Below are 23,037 nucleotides of genomic sequence, written 5' to 3' on the forward strand. Positions count from 1 at the left end.
GAACAGACACAGTTATCTTAGGTGTCTTCAGCTTTAAATGCTGTTTTAATTAGCTCTTCCTGTCTACCACCCCACGGAAACGCATTGTTCTTCACAGACAGGTTATTGGCCACCCAGTAACTACTGGCAACATTCTCAGTTTTTGCAGTTCTGTATTCTGGCTGCTTTCCAGGAAGACTGACAGTTAATCAACACCTCATTTTATATATATATAAAATATATAAATATATAATATATATATATATATTCAGGTGGCAAAACAACCTTGATGAAATCTCTTTCTCACTTCCTGCTTTTTGATCACAGCATCTAGATTACTTTTAAGAGCGCAAAATAAATAAAACAATATTTGTGCAATAAAGACAACCAGGAGATTTTTTTATATCCCTTCATATTAACCAAATTTACATTTGTGGGATGGAGGAGGTGCCTTATCTTATGCCTTATCCATACAAGTCTCAGTTCTGCTTTCTTCACAGCTCACAATAAATGTCCAAAATCAATATCAGTGCTGACTCTCTTGTGTCCCAAGGTGCAACATCTGCTTTACTTTCCTGTGCACTGAAGCTGAAATGGTAGTTTTCTAAAGTTCTTCCCTACTGTTCTGTAACATCTTGTCCTGTTCAGGGTCACAGGGGGGTCTGGAGCCTATGGGTGCAAGGCAGGGAACAACCCAGGATGGGTTACCTTCATATACAATTGGGCAGCTCCAGTTAATCACAGCATGTTTTTGGACCATGGGGGGAATCCAGAACAAGCAACACACACATGCCCACAATCATAAAGATAGAATCATCCAGTAGTTTTGGCATGTAAGTGAATTCATTCTCAGCATGAGAAACTTATGAACATTTAAGTGGCTTTTTTGATCTGGATGTTGATAAAGGTGTTGTACTTTCAGATATTAGAAAAGAGTTTGATACATATCCAGAACTGGGCATTAGATTCAAAGTAAGCTATCATAGTTCTGCAAAGCCCTATATTTCCATGTGAAAGTCTGAATATTCCAGTGCCTTTTTAAATTTTGTTCTAGATGCTCACCAAATAGCCAATAATAGGTAAATAATACATCCAAACCAGGTACCACAGCTCCTGGAACAAACGGTGAGGCTTGATTTTTTTTTAAGCTTGACAGTTAAACTGCAGTGACTTCATTTATACAGCAGATGGCATTAACACATCAGAAGTATTTGACATGCTGGGTAAGATTTTTTTGTTTGTTTTAGTGGTATTTTAGGGGCGGCATGGTGGTGCGGTGGTTAGCACTGTTGCTTCACACCTCTGAGACTCGGGTTCGAGTCTCCACCTGGGTCACATGTGTGTGGAGTTTGCATGTTCTCCCCATGTCGTCGTGGGGTTTCCTCCGGGTACTCCGGTTTCCCCCCACAGTCCAAAAACATGCTGAGGCTAATTGGAGTTACTAAATTGCCTGTAGGTGTGCCCCGCGATGGGCTGGCCCCCCATCCTGGGTTATTCCCTGCCTTGTGCCCATTGTCTGGGATAGGCTCTGGACCCCCTGCGACCCAGTAGGATAAGCGGTTTGGAAAATGGATGGATGGACGGTATTTTAATCAGCTTTGTAATCAGCCTTTTGGTATCTGTCATAAAAAAAAAAAAAAAAAAACGGTTTCATTATGCTGACTGTGACTTAAAAGTCCAAATTAAAATTTTGTCACCCTGTAATTTTTGTGTTATTTTAGAACATGGTGCAGAATGAATGAGACAAGAAATGGGTTTGAAATCACCACCCCAATCCTCAGTCACTAGCAGTATTTGAAATAATGTGGGTATGATCATACAGTACATAGCTATAAGTATCCTGGAGGGGAAATTCTTTCAGGGTAGACTCTTTAGTTTTTAGTTATGTGTGTTTTTATTTGTGGGGGGATCCTGGTTTAATATCAAAACCACCTGTATTACAGCAAAAAGACCGTTTCCATCATCTCTGCTGTTTTGGAGATGGATGGACGGAGTTTTTCGGCATCTGTTATGTGGGAGGAATTCTCTTCATAGGCTACTTAGCAGGATTCAGGAAGCCAATCATTTCTCTTTACAAGTAATTATGCTTAGATTTTAACAGATTGACCTTCCACATAAAAAATTTCTAATGCAATGTTTTACACTGTGGGGAATTTCATCAGTTGTAATATACGCAGCCCTCAGATGTCAAGCTTGATCAAAGAGATCAAACCAAACCTACTATTATTAAGAGTATTATCCATAACGGAAAAACGTGCATCACACCTGAAATCATATTTCTTGCTTATTGTGTTAGACAGTGACTGAGATCAAATGTAGGTTATAGCATCACATTTTTAATAATAAAAAACACATTTTATTTACATAAATTACAAGAAAACACAAACTGGTTCACCAAAATCTAACGTTAAAAACATTGTTCTTATATTAGTCTACATTGAACAAACTTACTATCATTTACTGCATGTCAAATAAAATGTTACTTTTGTAAAAATGAAGGGGTATACTGAATGGTGTTTTTCATCTTATGATTTCATTATATTAGCAATAAGGTAATAAACAGAACTGAGAGACTATTTGGTATTTATAGGATACACAGATATTTGCATCATCTGCCCATGTTCATTAAGGTTTCTTACACCCTATTCAATTCATCAATGCTCCATATATAAATTATTTGGAAATCACAGAACCTGTGCTCCTAAAATGTTTAGTATGGGACAAAAACACTGCAGTGCAGTATAATGTTACTTTTTTAAAATATAAATTTCTGATTTAGCTTATTTGTTTTCTTCCTACCAAAATGGAGATGTTTTACTGATTCCTCAGTTTAAAGTTATGTGCTTTCAAGCTTTCACTAGAAAAATGTACTTTGCTGGCATAAGAGAGCTTTGAAAAGAGGCCCAGACTTCCATCAGCTTTTCAGCGGGCTCTATGCTATGTAGACCCATCCAAACGATGTTTAGCTGTTATTCTTTACAAGGAGGACGTCTTGGAGTCTACCACCTCTCGACCATTACACACAGTTGGCACGTAGTTGGAAGCTGAAGCTGGGGCATGGAAAAAGAGCAGCATTGGAAAGTGCATTGAATAGATGAAGTTCTTAAATGATACATTTTCCATGTAGTTAAAGAGAGGGAATTTAAAATGCTCTTCCTATAAAAGCTGTGTTAGTACGTTTATATGTAAATAAAAATACATGATTCTAATGGGTGCAATCCCATTGAGCAAAACTGAAAGACAAAAAAAGTCACTAGGTAAATATTACTGTAAACAATTCAGGCTATGTTGGTTATGTATAGACTTTTTAGTTAACAGTTCTCCATTTCTACTTTAACTTTGCTATTAACCTTCAGTAAAAAATCCTTTTCCGATATTCACTCTGTGTCGTTATCACCATAACGAGGTTAACGTGTCTAATTAGTGTATCTGTTCACCAGTCGTGCATTAAGATGTGAGAGCAACATAAATGAAACGAAGTGGTAATGGTTAGATACCATGCGAGTAGCCGGATCCGTGTCCCGCGCCGCTGGCACTAAAGCGAGTGGTGGTGACTCTCAGTGTGGTCACGTTTTTCTGAGGCTGGAACAAGATGATGTGGATTTTTGGAGCGAAGAGGCAGCCGAGCACCACAGAGCCGCTCAGGCTAACGGAGATGCACATGGTGGTCGTTTGAACCTGCAGAAAGATAAAAAAAGGAAACAGAATGGGACTAAATAGACAGGCCAAACCTCTGCTGCAGCCAGGAACGCACCGCTAGAGCTAGGAAATAAATACGCGTGCAGGTCACGGATCAACTTGTTCTTGGAGACCTTGGCTAAGTGTCATTTCCTTTCCCCTTACTGACCCACCTGTCCTACTTTTCATTTTGTTAATGAAATATGACCAGACAGAAAAAGGCAACTTGGCAGGAGGTATAAGTGACCCAAGCACTGACCCGTCCCTAATACCGTCTTGTCACTGCCACTGCTGCGTTTATGTCCATTTCTGCTTTTCTTAGGCAGCTGTAATATGTAGTTTTTATTGCTTCGGTGTTTTTTGTCCAGGAAAAACAATCAAGCAAAAAATCAGAATCAGGTCGTTAAAAAAAACATTTATACCTTCTGACCTATCAGATGTAATTGAGATTCACTGTATAGAATTATGTGTTCATTTATTAAGGGTCCAAAGCACGAAGTGCTATGGAACCTTATTGTTTTTTATTATTATTTCTGTCATCCAGTTCCAGTTATCCACAAAAATGCATCTTTTATGAGTGTCGTTTGAATCTGTTTCTTCTTTTGTGTTCTGTTTGCTGTACATTCGGCCAGCCGGTTCTCCTTCTGTTATACGTAAAACTAAGCCAGTTTTAAAACATCAGGGTTTTTGGCCACATTACTGTATGAATTTACAGTATTCGGACACCTAAAAGGTGAGCAATGATGAAGGTGGATATATTGATTTTTCACCAATTATGATAAACTGGCTAGTACTTAGAGATTAATGTTTTCTAATTATAAAATAACACAATTATATTAGTTGTTTTTTTTCCAACAACAAATCTCTATAAAAGATCTTTCTACACTCCAGCACCCAGGCTAGTGACCCAGGTAAGTGGAGCAATGAGGGAAATACATAAAAACAGACTGAAAAAGAAGGATTGTTTTAGAGGGTTGTGTTTGCATGTCTGTGAGTTGCCTACTAATCCATGCTAGCTGTAGGCATCACAGGGCCCCTTCAGCTCATTAGAGATATTTTACCTTTGTTAGTCTCCAGATGTTTAGTCAGGGACAACAGTTGATAACTGCTGACACAAGAGAAGCAGGGAAACTCGCATCATAAGAGCATATAATAGCAAAAAAAATAACACAAAGTAAATGAATAAAGATTTGTAAGATGAAAGGGGATTTTTAAGCTTTTGAGGCTGATTAGGAATACATTTCAGAGTTAGAATGTATAATTTTCAGTTTTCTGACTGTGGACTGCGTTTGTGAGCCAATGAAAAAACACAGAGATTGTTTATAATATGACAGTAAGAATAAAAACGAAGCCTCTGGCAAACTGTTTCTGCACTATTGTCTGCTGAAGTAAAAATTGAATCATTATTTATTCCTTCCCATCATACATTTCAGCATAAATCCACCCGCAAAAGAGATGAGGAAATACAGGGTTAAAGTGTCATCCCAGGTATTTCATAATTCCTCACATTTGCTACATATCTACAGTTCCTGCAATTCTTTGGAAGTAGGCCCGACTCACAACACTTCTATAATTAAACTGCCAGGCATCAGGAAGGAAAGCATGCATTCGCTACCACTTTTATCATTATGGTCAGGACTGAACGCTCACTATTAACAGACTAATGCTATCGCTTTCAGTGTTTTGGTTTCTTTTTTGTTGCTTGGCTTCCATTTTTGCTGTACTGTATGATTGACATTTCCTCAAATAACCACAAAGATTGTTTCTGAGCATGCGAACCAGACCAGGAAGTGTACATTCAGTCCTGGGTCTGACCTGAATGTTAGTCAGCATAAGGGATTTGGCACTATGAAAAAAAACTAAACAAAAAAAACTAAAATGCTGCTATTTCCTGTACGCAATGTCACCAGTGTTGTTTGTTAAATTCTGTTTAATTCACAAGGCTCAAAACATAATTAAATTGTGCAGCCCTTATTCTGAAGGAGATTGAGATTCATGGTGTGTATTTTAACTCCTCTCTGCTTTTTTTCCATATATCCATCCTTCACCCATTTATCTAGTACTTGGTTGCTGGGGGAGACCGAGCCTATCCCAGGCACCACAGGGCAGAAAACAGAGAAACATCCAGGATGGGATGCCAGTCCATTAAAAGCTATTACTTAAGCAGAATGCTTTGTATCTATATATGTCTTCAGTGTTTGTACTTGTACTTTAACTCAGATAAGCATCATAATGCCTCTAATGTAATATTATTTTGGGCTTCCAGCATAATATTTGGAGCTAAATGAAATGCATGCACACCACATAAAACTGTAATCTTCATATTGAAAAGGAAACGCTTAGAGAAGGTTCAGAAAGACAAAGGAACAATCCGTGTTTTATGCTGACTTTTTACAGGACCGTTGAAGCCCTTCATCTGGAAAATCCTTCTTTTGAACTTTATTCCATGGTGATAATTGGCCCGGCCTTGGCATGGCTCAGCACTGGTTCACAGGAGGTTCAGTCTGGGTTTGTAACAGGTTTGCACCAGTAGGAGCTTGAGAAAATTTAATTGACTTTGCAAGGACATGTCAATCAAAACAGAATAGAGCCCAATGACTATGAAGGGGAGACCATTGTGGAAAGAAGCTAGTAGAGCACAAAAAAGCAAAACAGATGGGCAGTTCAACATCTCTGAGTCTCGCAAAACAGAAGACAACAAAGATCATCCTTTTTTAAATTTGCTGATGCTCTTGTACATATATTCTGTCCATCTTTATGACCTTTGACTAATCAGGGCAAAATGAATTAAATACTCATATCTTTTAGGTTGAAGGACAATTTTCTGGGGTACCTCTGGAACGTAGAATAGAAGCCTTTTAATATTTCTAATACTTCCTTTGCTTTATTCCCAAAAGTGAACTACATGTTTCAGAATCAATGTTCTCTCTGAAAAAGAATGAGGGCATTCTGGGCCTTTATAGTGGAAAGACAACTTAAGTTTTATTTTATGTTCTATCTATAATTTATATATAAAGCTTATGCTCATGCCACTCCTGTTCTTGGATGGAACCTAGATACAATGGTCTAGAGAATAGTGGCACAAGGCAGGGAACAATCCAGGATGGGGCACCAACCCATGGCAGGGCTCACTCACACATGCACATCTATGGGAAATTTGGTAACTTTAATTAACCTCAGCATGATTTTGGGCCTGGAGCAGGAAACCGGAGTACCTGGAGGAAACCCTAGGACAACATTGGGAAAACAGGCAAACTCCACATACATGGAACCCTGGTGGAGATTGAAACCCGATCCCATAGGTGCGAGACGACAGTGCTAACCACTGCACCACCATGCCCCAACAACGAAGTAATAATCTAGCAAATATATTTCCATATTCCATATAAACTAACATTCAGAAAATACAGTATAATGGGCTTTTTTCTTATGCATTGAATGACAATTCAGTTCTTAACCCTTTCATGTATGTGGATTTACTTTAAGAAACTGAATTAATCCCTGGTTCCCTCATGCTGCAGAACAATCGTGTTTTCTTCCTCTAGACAATCTCACATATCAGGAGCTGATTTGCATTCTGCAGCAAAAGAAACAGGCTTGAGCAAATCTGTGAATCAACCGCAATGCGAGAAACTGTATAACAGCTTGAATCTGTGAAGAAACCACAAAAGCAAGTGCATTTTACAAATGCACCCTCTATATCATCGTACAACCGAGAAAGAATCCAGACAATGGCCTCACACGGAGATCCTCACAAACACAGAAATAATATCTGTAGGTGCACCTTAAAATTTGCATTTGTAACTCGATGATGTGGAGCATGAACTTAAAAGCTGCATGCTGTCTTTTAAAGGAAACACAATATATTTCCATCCATCATGTAACTGCTTATCCAGGACAGGATTACAAGGGAAAATTGTAAATTTTAAGTATGTTCAGATTTATTTTTTAGATAAAGCTTAACCCTAACCCAACAAAGTATGAGGATCCTGGCGTCATTATTTAAATATACGGCACACACAACACTACACAGTAGTCCAATATTGTATCATTATAAAAAGAAAACATTATCTGTATTTCACTACATCTGTGCTTCGTGCAAACCTCCCTCTTAGTCAATTAGTCACTGAATCATTTACCACAGTTGTGTGAAGGTCATCATTTATTTTCTATGAAACTAAATGTATGTTGTTATTCGTGACCAGCAATTCTGGTCACCAAAGCAACCATAGCAATTTCATGTAAACGATCGATAGCTATCTCTAAATAATGTAAATGAATGCACGGCATAAATGCTGCCATGATATAACATGTAAAACTGAAGTGGTATTTGATTCAGAGCTTGCATTTTTTTTCATCCTTTGGGGCAGAAGTGCTGTGATTAAGTAAACAAACACGATAGGTCATAATTTGCCTGGAAGGTGCTCTTTGAAATATTTCTTTCAGCATAATTTAGCATGCAATTGCAATTGCGATTTGTGCATTTATGCTATTCCATAGCCAGTGTATTTATTAAATGACTTGCTTCTCTAATGGCAATTTACCTTGATGTAGCCCGCATAAAACAAGGCATTAAATCCTTACTAGGTAAACAATATATAGAATAGATTTTTTTAAATAAACATTACTAAAGATACATACTAAAAACGCTGCTGCTTAAAATAACTGTATAGCTTGTGAGGTATGTGTTTCTTGCCAACAAGCTCGTGATTGTCATGCAGATATCAGAACACCTTTTGAGCTCCCTGTAATACACTGTGATTCACACTCTCTGTCACAGATCTCTGTTGAAGAGTCACTTTCCACTGGGATTCTGGGACAAATCTTATGTGTGAAATTTCTGTGGGACCCCCCCCCCCAGCCCCACCACCAGCAAGTGTTTCAATATGTGCTGTTAATTTAAGATGCCAGCATTACACAATAGTTAATTAATGACGATGTTGGATTATGTTTCTGCACATTCAATGACTATATATCCCTTTGTGCACTCAAAAAGGAAAATCATACCAATTATTTTCGGAGTTAATTGAGATTTAGTAACTTCTTTTGGCAATACATAATTATAATAATGATTCAGTAATAACTGTTTATCATAAACCACCAGATTTCATTGTTGATTGTAGGACTTGGTGCCTAATAAGTCATGTTTGACATCCTGCGATTTTGTCAGTTACCAGAGGCTGAAGGAGGGAAATCGGTTTCCGAATGTGTAGCTAGTTTCATGGACTATATTCACAGATATTGTAATCAGAGTTAGTGCATTTTGGATCAGATTAGCCATATCCTCATTAACACTAGCTCACTGTTTAGAAATCTCAGTGACCAGTGAGGCCATAAGAAGTTCACTAGCATTAGCTTTGGCCATTGCTGCTAGCTTATCACTCATGTGGGTTCTGTGCAGGACAGTCGGTTCTGTTGTCGATTTGGACTTGGGGTCAGCTATTTTATAACGGAAGATGAGTAAAGGCAAACCATCTACAAGATAAAATAGGCAATGCAAGAAAATGAATTATTGTAAAAAAGTGCATTGCCAGAGGGCCTGTCCTTTGTGTCTGTCCACTGTAACTGAAAGTCTCCCACTTACATAATCTTACTTCAATCCATTTGCTCTCTGTAAAAGGTTTCATCTTTTATCGCCATAAAATGCAGTCTAATCCTTTTACTAGACTTGGAAAATCATTTTCGTTAGTGGTCCTTACCTGCCATCTGAATCTGCAGGTGTTCTAATAACTTTTGGGGTCACACTTACTTCTAGGAAACTTGTTTCTGATGAAGAAATTTTAACTGAGGTCTGTAATGGGTGGTTTATTGTATCTAAATGCTTTGATCCAGTTAATCTTTGAAATAATATACTAGTGGTCATGACTCTTACCCTGTAGTCGCTGGCAGTCACGTAGAATATGGGCTGGAAGGCCAGCCAGATGATGCAGGTGGTGTACATGGTGAAGCCAATGAACTTGGCTTCGTTGAAGTTCTCAGGGCATTTCCTTGTCTTGAAGGCATAGACGGTGCAGAGGACGATGAGCACGCAGTTGTAGGTGAGGGACACCAGCATGCTGGAATCCTTGCTATTACACTTGAGGGTGACGATGTCCCGCCGCTCTGGGCTCACTTCTTTGCGCACGCCAGGAGCCTCTACCAACAGCCAGACCACCACCACCACCAGCTGACAGGAGATGAGCGCAATGCAGATGGCCACCTGCGAGGTAGGGCTGATGAAGCGTGGCCGTTGGGCGCCGTCCTTCACGCCATTAAAGATGCGCGCGATACGGTTGGTCTTGGTCAGCAGGGCAGAGTAGCACACAGCAAATGAGGTGCCCAGACCAAGACGACGCAGCGTGCACACGACAGCGGATGGCTTGGCGATGTAGATGAAGGTCATGCTGTAGCACATCAACACGCCCAGCAGGAGGATGTAAGAGAGTTCCCGCCCACTGGCTTTCACCACTGGAGTGTCATTGTTCTTCATGAACAGGCCAATCACAAAAAGTGTACAGAGCATGCCCAGGCAGGCAATGGTAACAGGCCCAATGGCCCAGGCATCCTCCCAGTGGATGTACTCCTCTGGCAGGTCATAGCAGCCTGTCAGGTTCTCTAGGGGCCACTGTCCAAAGGGACAGTCCTTACAGGTAAACTCATCCAACAGGAACTGATATGGCTGACAAGGAATGCAGATCCAGCAGCATACATCCCCTGGCTGCATGCTTTTTATCTCATTCTTCCTGCAGGGGTCGCTACATTGGGAAGTGGGAGGCAGCTGCTCTCCCCAGGGAATGAGTGATGTATTCAGTGCCAGGACTTGCGCCCAGTACCCAACCTTCTTGTAGATATACTTGCCGTCCTCTTGGTGGTAATGGAATATGTTGTAGCGACCAAGGCCGTCTCCATATGCATCAAAGCGGACTATGTTCTCAGTGTCTGCTGGACGAAATGGGGCTAGATGGGGAAAAGACAACAATGTATTTACACTGATTATGTTTGGAACAAAGCTGATTACATGTTACGGACAAAATGGGGGAAAAGACAGGTTACTTGTTAATGCAGAAATTTAGTTCTTTTTTCATAAAATGTTTGGTGATTTTATCCGTTGACTTTAATCTGATGTCTAACTGATTAATAAACGAGAATCCACAGGATTTTCTACAACAACAAAAAAACATTCTTTTTACTATATCAAATCCTGATCTAGTATCATTTTCAACTGGACATTAAATTTTAACACATACAGTACTGTGCAAGAGTTTTAGGCTTGTGTAACTTTTTGGAGAACATTATTTTTATAGTATTACTCTTAATTTGCATATGTTCCCATATTAAATTGTGTTTTTTTGTGCTAAACAAATACACACTTGCTAGCCAGATAAATAACCTTAAATGTTTCCTTTGCCTAATATTTTTTGCACAATACCGTACATAATGTATTATCCAAAAAAATGGCTTGGTTAAATGTGCATTTCATAGACCATAAAAGTTATATAATCATAACAGTAATATAAGCACTTCAACCATAGCTACAGCTCTAGAAAAATTTAGAGACCACAGCCAAATGTTTAGTTTCACTCGTTTCGCAATTTATAGATAAGCTTATATGTACAATATACATTTTTATGTAAACTCCAACCTGGATCTTCTCTGTTTCTCATTAAAGATGGACTTCTTGCTTGCTGTATGGGACTTTAGTCCTGCTTCTGGGAGACTCATATGGACTGTCCTAGCAGTGCACTTTCCACCAATTAATGTTTCCCATTTTTTTTGAAGGTCACTTGGTGTTATCCTCTAATTCATGAGACACCGTTGGATAAGCTGACGGCCATCTCTGGCATTATAAAGTCATTTCTGCCCTCCTCCTGGCTGGTCTCTGATTGTTCCCAGTGTCTCCTGTTTCACCTTGTTCTTGTGTCCTGCTGTCTTAGAAATTTTGAGCATGGAAGTGATTTAAAACCAGGATTTAAAAGTCCAGATTAAAAAATATCATATAGAGTAGTCTCTTAATTTTTTCCAGAGCCGTGTGCCTATATTTTATTTATTTAGCACACGGTTTCATCCAAAACCACATACATTTTGAGAAAGCCAGGTCAGATATTCCCTGGAGTTTCTGGGGGTTAAGGGATTTGCTCAAAGACCCAATGACGACATCACTCTGCTGACTCTTGAACTTACAACCTTCTGGCACAGAATCCCACTGAGGCACATACCACCTTCTATATGACAAACGTGTTATTTTCTCATAAAATGGAATGCCGAAGCTATTGCTCTTTCATTAAAGATTAAAGCTTTTCCTTTTCATATGATCTGCTTGTAATTGCCGTAATTTTGTGCAATACATCATACAGAAGAAATCACAAAATTTAATTATATCTGCATAAATCTGCTTAGCATAAAAACAGGCATTAAGGCAAAACTCGCAGGCTTTTTTCGCAAGAAAGCCAATTTTTTGTTAGATGTAGAAATCTGCTCTTGAGAATACATACTGAATACAAACTCAGCATAGCCTGTAGCATGCAAGACAAAGTGTGACTGGATTCATTACTGAGCTCTTAGCTGATAATGACTGCTTTATCCTTACAAATTAAATCATCACAACATCTTTTCATGACCAAACAAAACACCTACACTGGAAGTCCAATCTTACATTCATTTCATGCATTTGTCTGTTGTTAATTGGCCTACTCTGCTGACAGGAATAAACATTCATTATATCCTGAAATTAATATAAAGTTGTACGTGCAACGTGTAATAGATATCCTCATGCCACAATCTTCTTGGGTTAGGCTCCAAGCTGATAAAAACCTTAATCTGTATAGGCGTTTATAGAACATGTACGTATATTCTGTATTACATTTAGATGTTAGATATGTTTCTGAAAGGTGCTTATTCCAGGAAAAGGCAAACTCACCATCAAATTTTGTTTTCAAGATGAAATCCCGGTAGAACCTCTTGCCATTGCCTGGTTTCATAGCATCACAAACCTTGGTGGAGTTGGGGCACACGGCCTGCCTCATGTTGTGCAGGGCGTGCGCCATGGCATAGACAGCGTTCAGCACGAACATGATCTTGGACTCTTCCTCAAACTTCCCGTTGCGCAGGGAATGCTGACTGCAGCTGAACTCCTGAAGGCTACACTGGAAGCGGTGTTCCCAGAACTCACGGAACCATGGGTTGCGAGTGTTGTTGTATGGATGCAACTTGGTGAAGTAGTCAGAAAACTCCCGCACGGGGTAGGAGGCCAGCTCAATGGTGAAAGCCCCGTCAGCTACCAGCTCACTGCCACGCACTACGCTCTCCTGCGCCCCCCACCCGTCGCTGGCCACCCAGATGAAGGTAACGTTCATGCGTGCAGCTGCCACAAGGAGCTCGCGTGCATCCTCGCTTCGTGTGAACAGAATCACTACTTTGGCGTTGGACTTCTGCTGCAGTGAACGTATGACTGCATCGTAGCTCCAGCGACTCATGGAACGGCTGACCTTCGCAGACGTGGCGATGCAGATCTGCCGTGCTCGCGCTTCCTGCTGGAAAGCGTCGATACCTGTCTCACCGTAATCACCCTCCGAGGCCACAGTAGACACGTAGGTCCAGTTGAAGTAGCGGAGGATCTCTGCCATGGCCTTGGCCTGGTAGAAGTCCGGGGGCACGGTGCGAGCAAAGTAGTCATAGCGCGTCTTGTCACTGAGCTTAGCACTGGTGGAGGCGTAGCTTATCTGGGGAATCTGAAAGAGTCTGAGCAGGTTGGCCACCTGAAAGGAAGACAAGAAGGCCAATTTAATGGCCCCTAAAACAGAGATACTAAAAACAAAAGCAAGAATAAAGAATTTGTCGTTTGTGGTCCATATGCTATTTAACCAAGGCTTTGCACCTTAAACCTGTTGACGCCTATCAAAATAACTGGGCTTAAAACAGTCAAATGTCTAATGCCTACTAGACTTCAAATGTCTAGTAGCTGTTTCAGACAGTGAAAACCAAACCTCTGTCAAATGCAGCCTGAAACACCATTCCATGTGTATAGTATGTTCCATGTGGGTGCTGCACCAATCATAAATGATCATCTGGCTTCAGATTCTACTTTCTTCCTTTATTAGCTGGTCCGGCGGTGTGTTTCCGAAATTCTGTAAATTTTGAGCGTATGTATTACAACTGGATTGGCGGTCTCATGGGCCACATATGCAAATGTCCACCACCATCAGATAGGAATGATGAGACCGTCAGATCCCTTTTATAAGGTGGGAACTGAAATACCAATAGCAGACCTCTCAGGGAGAACACCTCATTGGCTTTGACCCACTGACTACGCTGCCCCTGAGATGGGGACCAGGGCTCTCACGAATTCCTTTGGACCCAACAAAGGAATAGTTCATCAACTTGCCAGGTCATGTGACCCAAATAAAGTGGGAGCTACTGAAAAGGGCAATCTAAATTTGGATTTTAAATCATAACATGCTCATGTCATCTTAATGTAGCTATACATATTTGTTCAATAACTAATAATTGTTCCAAAACAATTTATGTAATTCAGTTTGCTGATAGAAAAATCTACTTATTTACTGTAATTTTTGGACTGAATGCTATTTTTTTATTCTGAAAGAGATTTAGACAACATGCCATCTACAAGTAAACGCTTATGGACACTGGTTCACTGTATATTTCTGACTGTATATTTTTTGCTAATGAGCCCCCCTGTGGAAAGGAGCATGGGCCTCACAGCATACCTGATTCTGATAATACTGGCCAATCGCATCAATGGATGGAAAGGCACAAATTTGCATTCTCCCCCATGGCAGAAAGGGGATAATAGGATGCGTTGTATGTACGTACCTCCTTCTGAGATTCCAACCTGATGAGGTAGGAGACATCCACTACAAAGTGGCATTCTTGGAGGTGAGCAAGGTTTAGACACTATTCAGTAGAAACTTTACTCATTAGCTGAAACCACTGGACTGAATGCTCACCTACATGCAATGTAAATATCACCAACCAACCTCTTTTTCTAGAAACCTTGACATTAGTGTATGTAGTTTGGTTATTTATGCCAATTTTTTTACCTGTGTGTAAAACAATCTGTAACTGATATTATACCATGGCACTGCGGAATTATTGAATGTAATATAACTGCACATGTAGTACCAACTAGGCAAGACACAGTAGTAAATCAATCCTTAATTAAAACTGAGGTTACTTAACATTGCAGAACTGGAGAACAATTAAAAATTAACGGAATCGATAAATACAAAAACACAAAAAAAGACGTATTTTATGAATAACGCAGCTGAGTACCAAGAGATACATAAAGCTAAATACATTTTTTTAAATGTCTGTATATATTCTTACATTTCTTTGCCTCTGCAGTTGTGCATTAAAAAAAAACTTACAATTCATAGTTTTGAGTGCATTAACTCACACTTGGCTAACATGTTTGTGCCTAAAGACGTTTGGGCTTAGCAATTAATTAACGATAGTGGCTTGGGTCGTATCTAACCAAAACGTTTATTCGTTGGGCAAGAAGTTTCTATTACCAAACACATTTTCAGTTCGTAAACGTGAAAATAATGTCTTTACTGTAGGTCCAAACGTGTAAGCTGAATGCGTACTAGATGTGGCACTCCAAGCCAAGTATGTTGGGTGGTTCTTCACCTCCTCGTGTGTAAAAAACGTATAATGCACGGCCTCTTGTGCATCAACCCTTACTTAGCTGAGTGCACCCCCAAACCGTTCTCACACAGTTAAGTCAAAATTCTTTAGCTTGCGCTCCAAGGTCTTAAAAAGAAGCCTCATCTAAACATTCAGGTTCACCTTAAGCGACACGTGACCAAAACCCAGAACAGTCATTGTGAAACAATATAAATTATTCATTTACAGTATAACATTTCTTAATATATGCCGCAAAATGCACTCATTGTTAATTCATTTATCTCTTTGGGGAAAATAAAAACAAAAACAAGACATATAATGTATGTACAGAGCATTTCCTCTTTAACTCAATACAGGGACAGCAGGAGGTTGTGGATAAAATCGATATGACAGACAGTCTTGGCAATAAGGGCATTTACACTCCCTGGCGAGTTTCTCGCTTAAGGGGCGTTACATGCCCTGAAGGTAGCTACGGTGTCACTATTCCCTTGGACGCAATTTATTTCTTGGTCTTTAACTTGGCCAATCAGTTACATTTTAAACATATATCCTGTGTTTTTAGGCTTCATGTGACACCGCGCTACACTGTTTTTAAGTGATTTTATCATTAAATTGGGGTGACGCTGATACTGTGACGCTACTAGGGTATATACTGAGAATCCTGCCGAAACACTAAGAAAGGAAACCACACTGAATTTCAAGATCTTGAAATGGAAATAAGAGTTTCTGTAAGAATAGGATGTAAGAATACGGTTAATTACATCTGTTGATTTGCACCCACATCTTCCACTTACCCAATTAACTTACTTCCTTCCTTATTGTTCAAATTAGTGAAGAATAGCTGTGAATGGGAAAGCAAGGTTTCCTAAGCACTCCTGTCACCTCAACAGTGAAAAACATTGCTACCACAGTACATCACCATGGAAACTGGTGAAACATGGCGGGGGGGGGGGGGGGGGGCATGAAAAAGTCTCAGAAGTATAAAGACTAAAGGACTTTTTGTCCTTGTGAGCACCCACTTCAAAATCAGCTGTTCCGCTGGCAAATCGAGAATTGATCTTAACCTGCATAATCATCCTGCCCCACAAAAGGATAGTAAACTACACTGTGAAAACATGCATTGAGTTCTGAGAAAAATCAAATCAAAGTTGTATATGTTACATACACAATTTTACTTAGCATGATGTGTAGTGAAATACTTAGTTGCCTGGCTCCAAGACTGCGGTAAGAGTAAACAAAAATATAAAGACACAACACATAAAACAATAAACATAAATAAATAGTCCCTCAAATACACAGTCGTAATTAATCATATCTGTAAACCCTGCAAAATTGCTATAAAATATGAACTGATAGACATTACTGTCATTCTTATGAAGTGTTAGTAAGAATCCCTCATTCATTAATCATTCATTGGTGTTGCTTGCAATAATTAAGGTTAAAAGTATACTTAAGGTAGGCCTTACTTATAGCTACTGTATGTAACACTATGTAATAGCACACAAAAGGAATGAAAGATAAAATTTATCATACTAACAATCCCTCTGCAATCAAAATAAAAGAAATCCATCCATCAATCTACCTCCCCACTGCTTATCTAGCTCCATCCCTGGAGGTCTGAGGCCACGGTGCTATCGACGGAGTTACAATATCACCCTGAAGTTTAACCATTGGTGACTGTCATAATCATTCATTTCAGATCATGCAATTCATTACTATACTCTCTCTGCTGGTGACTTTTAATACTTCTACTCATCTTTTACCTTCTTCACTGTAATTTCTCATAGATGTCACCGGCAGGTTTGTGTGATTCTTATAGTCACATAATTCTGTCTTTAATTATAATCACATATATTGTATATTCATTGTCAACGCTGCTGATTGTTAACTTTTCTGACAAACATCCATATTTTCTACCTTTTTCTAGCCATTGGTTTTGAAAGGCAGGTCTTCTCGGCACAAAAATCTGACAACATTTATAACCGTCTTTGAATCTGGTTTTGCTTATTATTGTGGTTTGCACTGGCATTTCAACATTTAACAAATCAGGTAAAAATGATTTTATAAAACATCAGACAGACTGTTCTGTGTCTTATTTCAGGAAATTGGACTTGCAGAGAAAACGGTGCTTATTTCTTATGTGTTGATGTCTGGACATCTGTGAGGCATATCACACTGCAAGGATGCCCATTCGTGGATTTGGCAAGCATGGTACATAGAATCGCTCTCACTCTCTTTAACACATGAATACTCTTGGTACAGACATACAATTTATTCAGTTATTTTGTTATATAGGCTACTATTGAATAAGACTGTGTGCTCCTATGTAATGACAGTTATTGTAATCCAACAACATATTACTTGAATTTAGTATGCAAACATACCACACATACCTTGAATTAAGAATTTGGCTGTAGCTCTTGGGAGAAGCAATGTCAGCAGCCCAAGTTATGTTCTGTGTGCTCAAGTCATACAACAAGTCAAAACAAGGACACTAGAATGTCTGACATATTACATGTTTATGTATGTTTATGTCCTGGCAGTGTGTGCTTTGTATTCAGAGCAAAATTCATATTTTGTTTTCCTCAAAGACTAACAACTGTAGAAACATACTACATGTGGCCATATTGCAATAGGGGCCATCAACAGCCCATTTTATTGAGAGGGACAATGCAGCTGACATTTGGCCAGATGGAGTGTCGTAGAGTCTGCTTGGTACAGCGACTTAGAGCCATAATGGACATTGATTGTTTGCCTGAAAATATCTGTCTCTGCTGCTGATGTTCCCTGCACAATATGGATCCTAACAGAAATAAAACAGACTAAGTCAGACATGTGCCCACGGAGTGTCTGGTACTAAGCTTTGCATGATTCCTCTGACATGAAAAGTCCATCTATTTATCCCAGTGGCCTAGCACTGCAGTAGCACTGCCACTTTCAGTGGATAACAGGCCAGTGGGGGGGCCGTTATTGGTGACGCTCAGGCAAATGTCACCATATACCTTCATTCTACACACATCCAACACCTGCACACATCTGCACAAAGCATACGCGTTGTGGGTGACAGTGTGGTATTGTTTTCACAAGCAATACCACGATGTTTAAAGATTCCAGAATTGCTGCTTTATCCCAGAGAAAAGGCATTTAACTGGAATCTTCACTCTATGAAAAAACAGTACAGCCCTGGTTCAAACACCATCAAGGTTCCTCCAATGGCACAAAAATGTTCCACAGAGTCCATTTCTGTACTTCAAATTAGACCAAATGGAACATTTACCTACAGCTAGGGTACAACTGGCAGATCCTTGACAGGACAGCCCCAGTGACAAGTAGTGTCCTCAAAGGTACAAACTAATACCTTTTTACCTGCAGAGTTCCATTAAAACAGAAAACTGTATAAATGAACAAAAACATATGATTAAAATCCAGAATAACTAAATCCAAACAAACAAATAAATAAGTGAACAATAAGTAGATAGATGTGCTCTGCGATGGACTGACATCAGGTTCATTCCTGCATTGTGCCCTTTGCTGGCTGTAATGGGCTCCTGGAAGACGAGTGGATGAATGATGGGGGCAATGCGCTAACAACAGCGTATACATGTCACTGTTCGTACAGTATACCAGCACATGTAACAGTTATTGACATGTTAATGAATTAGTGAGAATGACTATCAGTCGAAACAGAGGAATATAAACACCACAGAATATGTACTTTAAACAAGAAAAACATTTTCATAGTAAGTGTGAAAGCATATGCTTAAAGGCAAAAGACAAAATTAGACAAAATGAGTCAAAAATAAATTGAAATGAGAATATATTCATCTTTGAAGAGGACATTTTGTAAGCACTACCATTATAATGAATTATTTCTACATTGACTGACCATGCCTGTTTAATGCATTTTTCTGAGGTGCACCGTAAAAAAGTAAATCATTTCTAAATGCCGAAACTGGAAGAACAGAAATCACTGAAAAACTGAAAGTAAAGTATGACTTTTTGCAAAGCTGATAGCGAGGTGGAGATTATTTTAAACACAATTTACAAGCCTACCAGAACACTATCTTATCACCACCTACTTTCACCATCTGTTAGAAAAACACCAGAGGCTTTGTAGGTGCTACCGTTTGCGGAAAGACAAGAAGCCTAGTCCGACTCAATTCATCAAAACGCAGAAGGTAACGAAAGCCTTCGAGCATGCTGTAAAAATGCAAATGAAAACAAGAATCAAAAGAAACTGATACAGATTTCGATTGGGCAAAGGAAGCAGGCCATGAAGATTGTGTTATATTGAAATGATAGAGCGAAATGCCAGAACAGGTCATTGAGCTACTCAAAGAAATTCTGTCTTAGACGTTTCTTGAGGCAGAGTACTGTCAGTGCAATTTTCTAATATCCTCCTAATAGAATATTATTATCCAGAAAAGACCATAAAACGAGTGGGTCTGATTTACCATTGAAGCCCCATCCATCATTACTACAAATACATATCATGATCCCCCACCTCTAATTCAACCCCAGATGGCTTTATGCCCCTAAAGTGTCAGTCTGAAAAGATATTTCTTAAATGGGAAGAACACCATGTGTTTCTCGCTTTCATATTCATGGGAAGTGAATGAATAATTTGAGCCAACTGTCTCTTATGAACAGCTCTCTCAACTGCGAAGACACCAGAGCGCTGCTGTCATTCCTTCACAGTGCAAAGGGGATTTCAATGAGGAGCCCTTGGCCCCTGCCAAGTTTCTCGACATCCGGTTGCACCCCACAGATGGGAAAGCTGGCACTCTTGAGGTAACGGTTGCGTCACCGGTGCTGGGCCAGTCCTCTGACGCATCATGCTCCAAACATAGATCAACAGTGGCTCTCTTGCAACATGACCTGTGGGTCCTTCACTAAGGAGACAATCATTGAGCTGAATCCTGGGAACAGTTGATGCAGATACATCTGCTGAGCTCTTAGTCCCATTACAATCAGCACTTGACAATAAGTGGCACAGTAATGTTCGGCGTCTTCAACTACCGTAAAGCTCCTCTGTCGCTCTGACAAGGATTGTTGGTCTGATTATTCACCCTGTTAGGCACAGCTTCTCCATTCTCAAAGAAGCAATATGCCCAGCTAAATATTCATCTTCAAATAACATTTTCGCTCAGACATGGGTCTTGTCTCAACTGCAGTAAGCTGGAGAAGAATAAGCACTGATCATCATGATACAGTACGTTCGCATGCTTGACAATGTGCCCCGTAGATTTCAGAGCTATTGTTCAGTTTATGAAGATGTACTTCGGCATGCTGTACGGAAGCAAAGGAATTTTCGGCAAAGGATTATTCTGTTAAATAAATGTCTACAGTCTTCTCAAAGCAAGATTGGAAGGAATAATTTTCATTATTGGTGATGGTTTTCTGCCAAGCATAAATTTTCATGTCCAACTCAAATCCTAGCAGGTTGGGTGTCCAGATTCTAATCCATCCTACTCATATACTGTAATTACCTCATAAATTTAAATATGAAAAATAAACATGAAAATACAAATTTAAGTACATTTGTTGATTACATTTAGGTGTTTGTAAAGAGAACAAACTGCACTCTGTATTTTGTTATAAGTAAAGACTGTAGATCAGGGCTGTCCAATCCTGCTCCTGGAGACCTACCACCCTGCAGACCTTAGGTACAGCCCTAATTCAACACACCTGATACACATAATCAGACACTTAAGTAACACCTCAGTATTAGAGTCAGCTATGTTGGAGTTAAGCTGCTATTCATACTGAGATATAACTGAAGGGCCTTATTATGTGGTAGCTCTCCAGGACCAGGAATGGGCAGCGCTGCTGTAGTTGCACATCATTAATTGAAGAGACAGGGAGCAAAAATACACAAATACACAATCCATCAAAAATCTTAAAGAAAAGAGGGAGATGGACAAAGGGCAACAGGGGCCAGGGACACATTGAGGTCATCTGAAATAGATTTTTTGAGGTCAGCTGGGATAGATTCTCATTAACTATGTATGCAGGAGACCATTTTGTTGTTAAAGTCTGATGTTCTGAAGGAAGAGAAGAAGGCTGCTATGCTGCTCCCTCTGACAGACATGGTGAACAGCTGGGTAGAGTATGTCAAGATGCCTCAAAATGGAATCAGGGTTATTCCACCAAATACTCATTGTTGATACATTATTATTGTACTATATAATAATGGATAAACCTGATTATATATATATATATATATATATATATATATATATATATATATATATATATATATATATATATATATATATATATATATATATATATATATAACTACATTTTAAATATCGTTTATTTTTAACCAGCTATTTGCAGCAAATATATGTTCTGAATATGTTCTGAAGTAGAGATTTAGAATCAAATGTGGTAAATAGTTTGCAAAAGAAAATCAAAATGTGTATTTTACATTTCACACCCACTTAAGCTGACAATTTTGATGCAGTCTCTGAATTTTTCCAAGAACTGTATATTCTTGAGCTTTGCAGAGCTGGAAAGATGGAGATTTCTTATTTTATTTCCCCTGATGAGAGAGCAGGGACAATATACAGAAACAGTTACTTTTAGTAATTGAGTTTAAGTCTGACTGTTTTTACACGACTAGAGCAGACACACTTGGAGAGACTGCACTTAATAAATGCTGCCACTGAAAACACAAGACAGCTTGGTGAGAAAAGAACAACTAAGTATTTAAAAAGGAACAGTAATTGCTAGGGTCTGTTTCCATCAGATTGCCCTGAAACACTTGTCTGGTTTCAAACAGAACAGAAGCAGCCCATTTCAGCCTGTCAGCTTCTTTTATTCTCCAACTTTAACATTGCCTGAATCTGGAGGGAACAAAATGTAAAAGCACGGTCACCCTCATACTCACATCCATCCATCTTCCAACCTCTTATCCAGTATAGGGTCACGGGGCCTGGAACCCATCCCAGGTACCAGAGGTCCAAGGCAGCATTGCACTCTGGACAGTGCATTGCAGGACACACGTTCACAAATGATGGACAATTTAGTGATGCTAGTTCACTTAATGACATGTCTGTGTCAATGCTTAGAGCCTTGTTATGGTGTCCCAAGTCAGCTCTACTTCACTAAAGTTTCACTGCCTGCATTATATAATATGGATGCTACAAAATTTTATGAAGTGATCACCAGTATCAGTTTCACTACAGATTTATCGAGTTATCCCAGAAGCTATGGATACAAGTCAGCGAATAACCTTGGACGGGGCACTAACCCATTGCATGGCGCACACCATTCACACACACACATTCACACCAATGGACAATGTGGCAACCACTTCCAATAATAATTAACAAAAACAATTATAACAACAAACACAAATTCACCTCAAGGTCATGGCGATATAATGCTCAGAGAAATTGCAAGAACCAAGAGCTACACATACGGATCAACAGGCCTCAGTTGACATATTAAATATATTAAAAAGTTCAAAAGTCTGTGATCTGAAAAAGACTTAACAAGTATGTCTTTCACATACAGTAATAGTAGCTAGGAGCAAGAACATTATCTCAGAAAAGAACATGGAAGCATGGCTTCAATTTGCAAAGGGGCTTGTGAACAAGTCACAAGATTTCTGGAACAATACTCTTTGAACAGATAAGACAAAAGTGTAGGTGTTTCATCATAATTCACAAACACCATGCTTGATGAAATCTAAATACTTCCATCAGTAAAAATGCCTCATAGCTCAAACTCTCAAGCACTGAAGTAGAG

The 23,037-nt window shown here is 39.3% G+C and overlaps 1 protein-coding gene across 1 annotated transcript in view; it reads right to left on the bottom strand.

Moving 5' to 3' along the window:
- Positions 1–2,295: 2,295 nt before the first annotated feature.
- The window catches only part of LOC125745421 (metabotropic glutamate receptor 2-like), a 31,817-nt gene continuing 11,075 nt past the window's right edge, over positions 2,296–23,037 (bottom strand). The window contains exons 3-6 of the mRNA XM_049018310.1: positions 12,554–13,391; positions 9,530–10,593; positions 3,477–3,657; positions 2,296–3,029 (exon numbers count right to left, since the gene is read on the bottom strand). Of these exons, the coding sequence (XP_048874267.1) occupies positions 2,956–3,029; positions 3,477–3,657; positions 9,530–10,593; positions 12,554–13,391 (2,157 nt within the window). The 3' untranslated portion in view covers positions 2,296–2,955. The remainder of the gene's footprint in view (positions 3,030–3,476; positions 3,658–9,529; positions 10,594–12,553; positions 13,392–23,037) is intronic.

This window comes from Brienomyrus brachyistius, chromosome 6, assembly GCF_023856365.1.
Source record: "Brienomyrus brachyistius isolate T26 chromosome 6, BBRACH_0.4, whole genome shotgun sequence".
NCBI lineage: Eukaryota > Metazoa > Chordata > Actinopteri > Osteoglossiformes > Mormyridae > Brienomyrus > Brienomyrus brachyistius.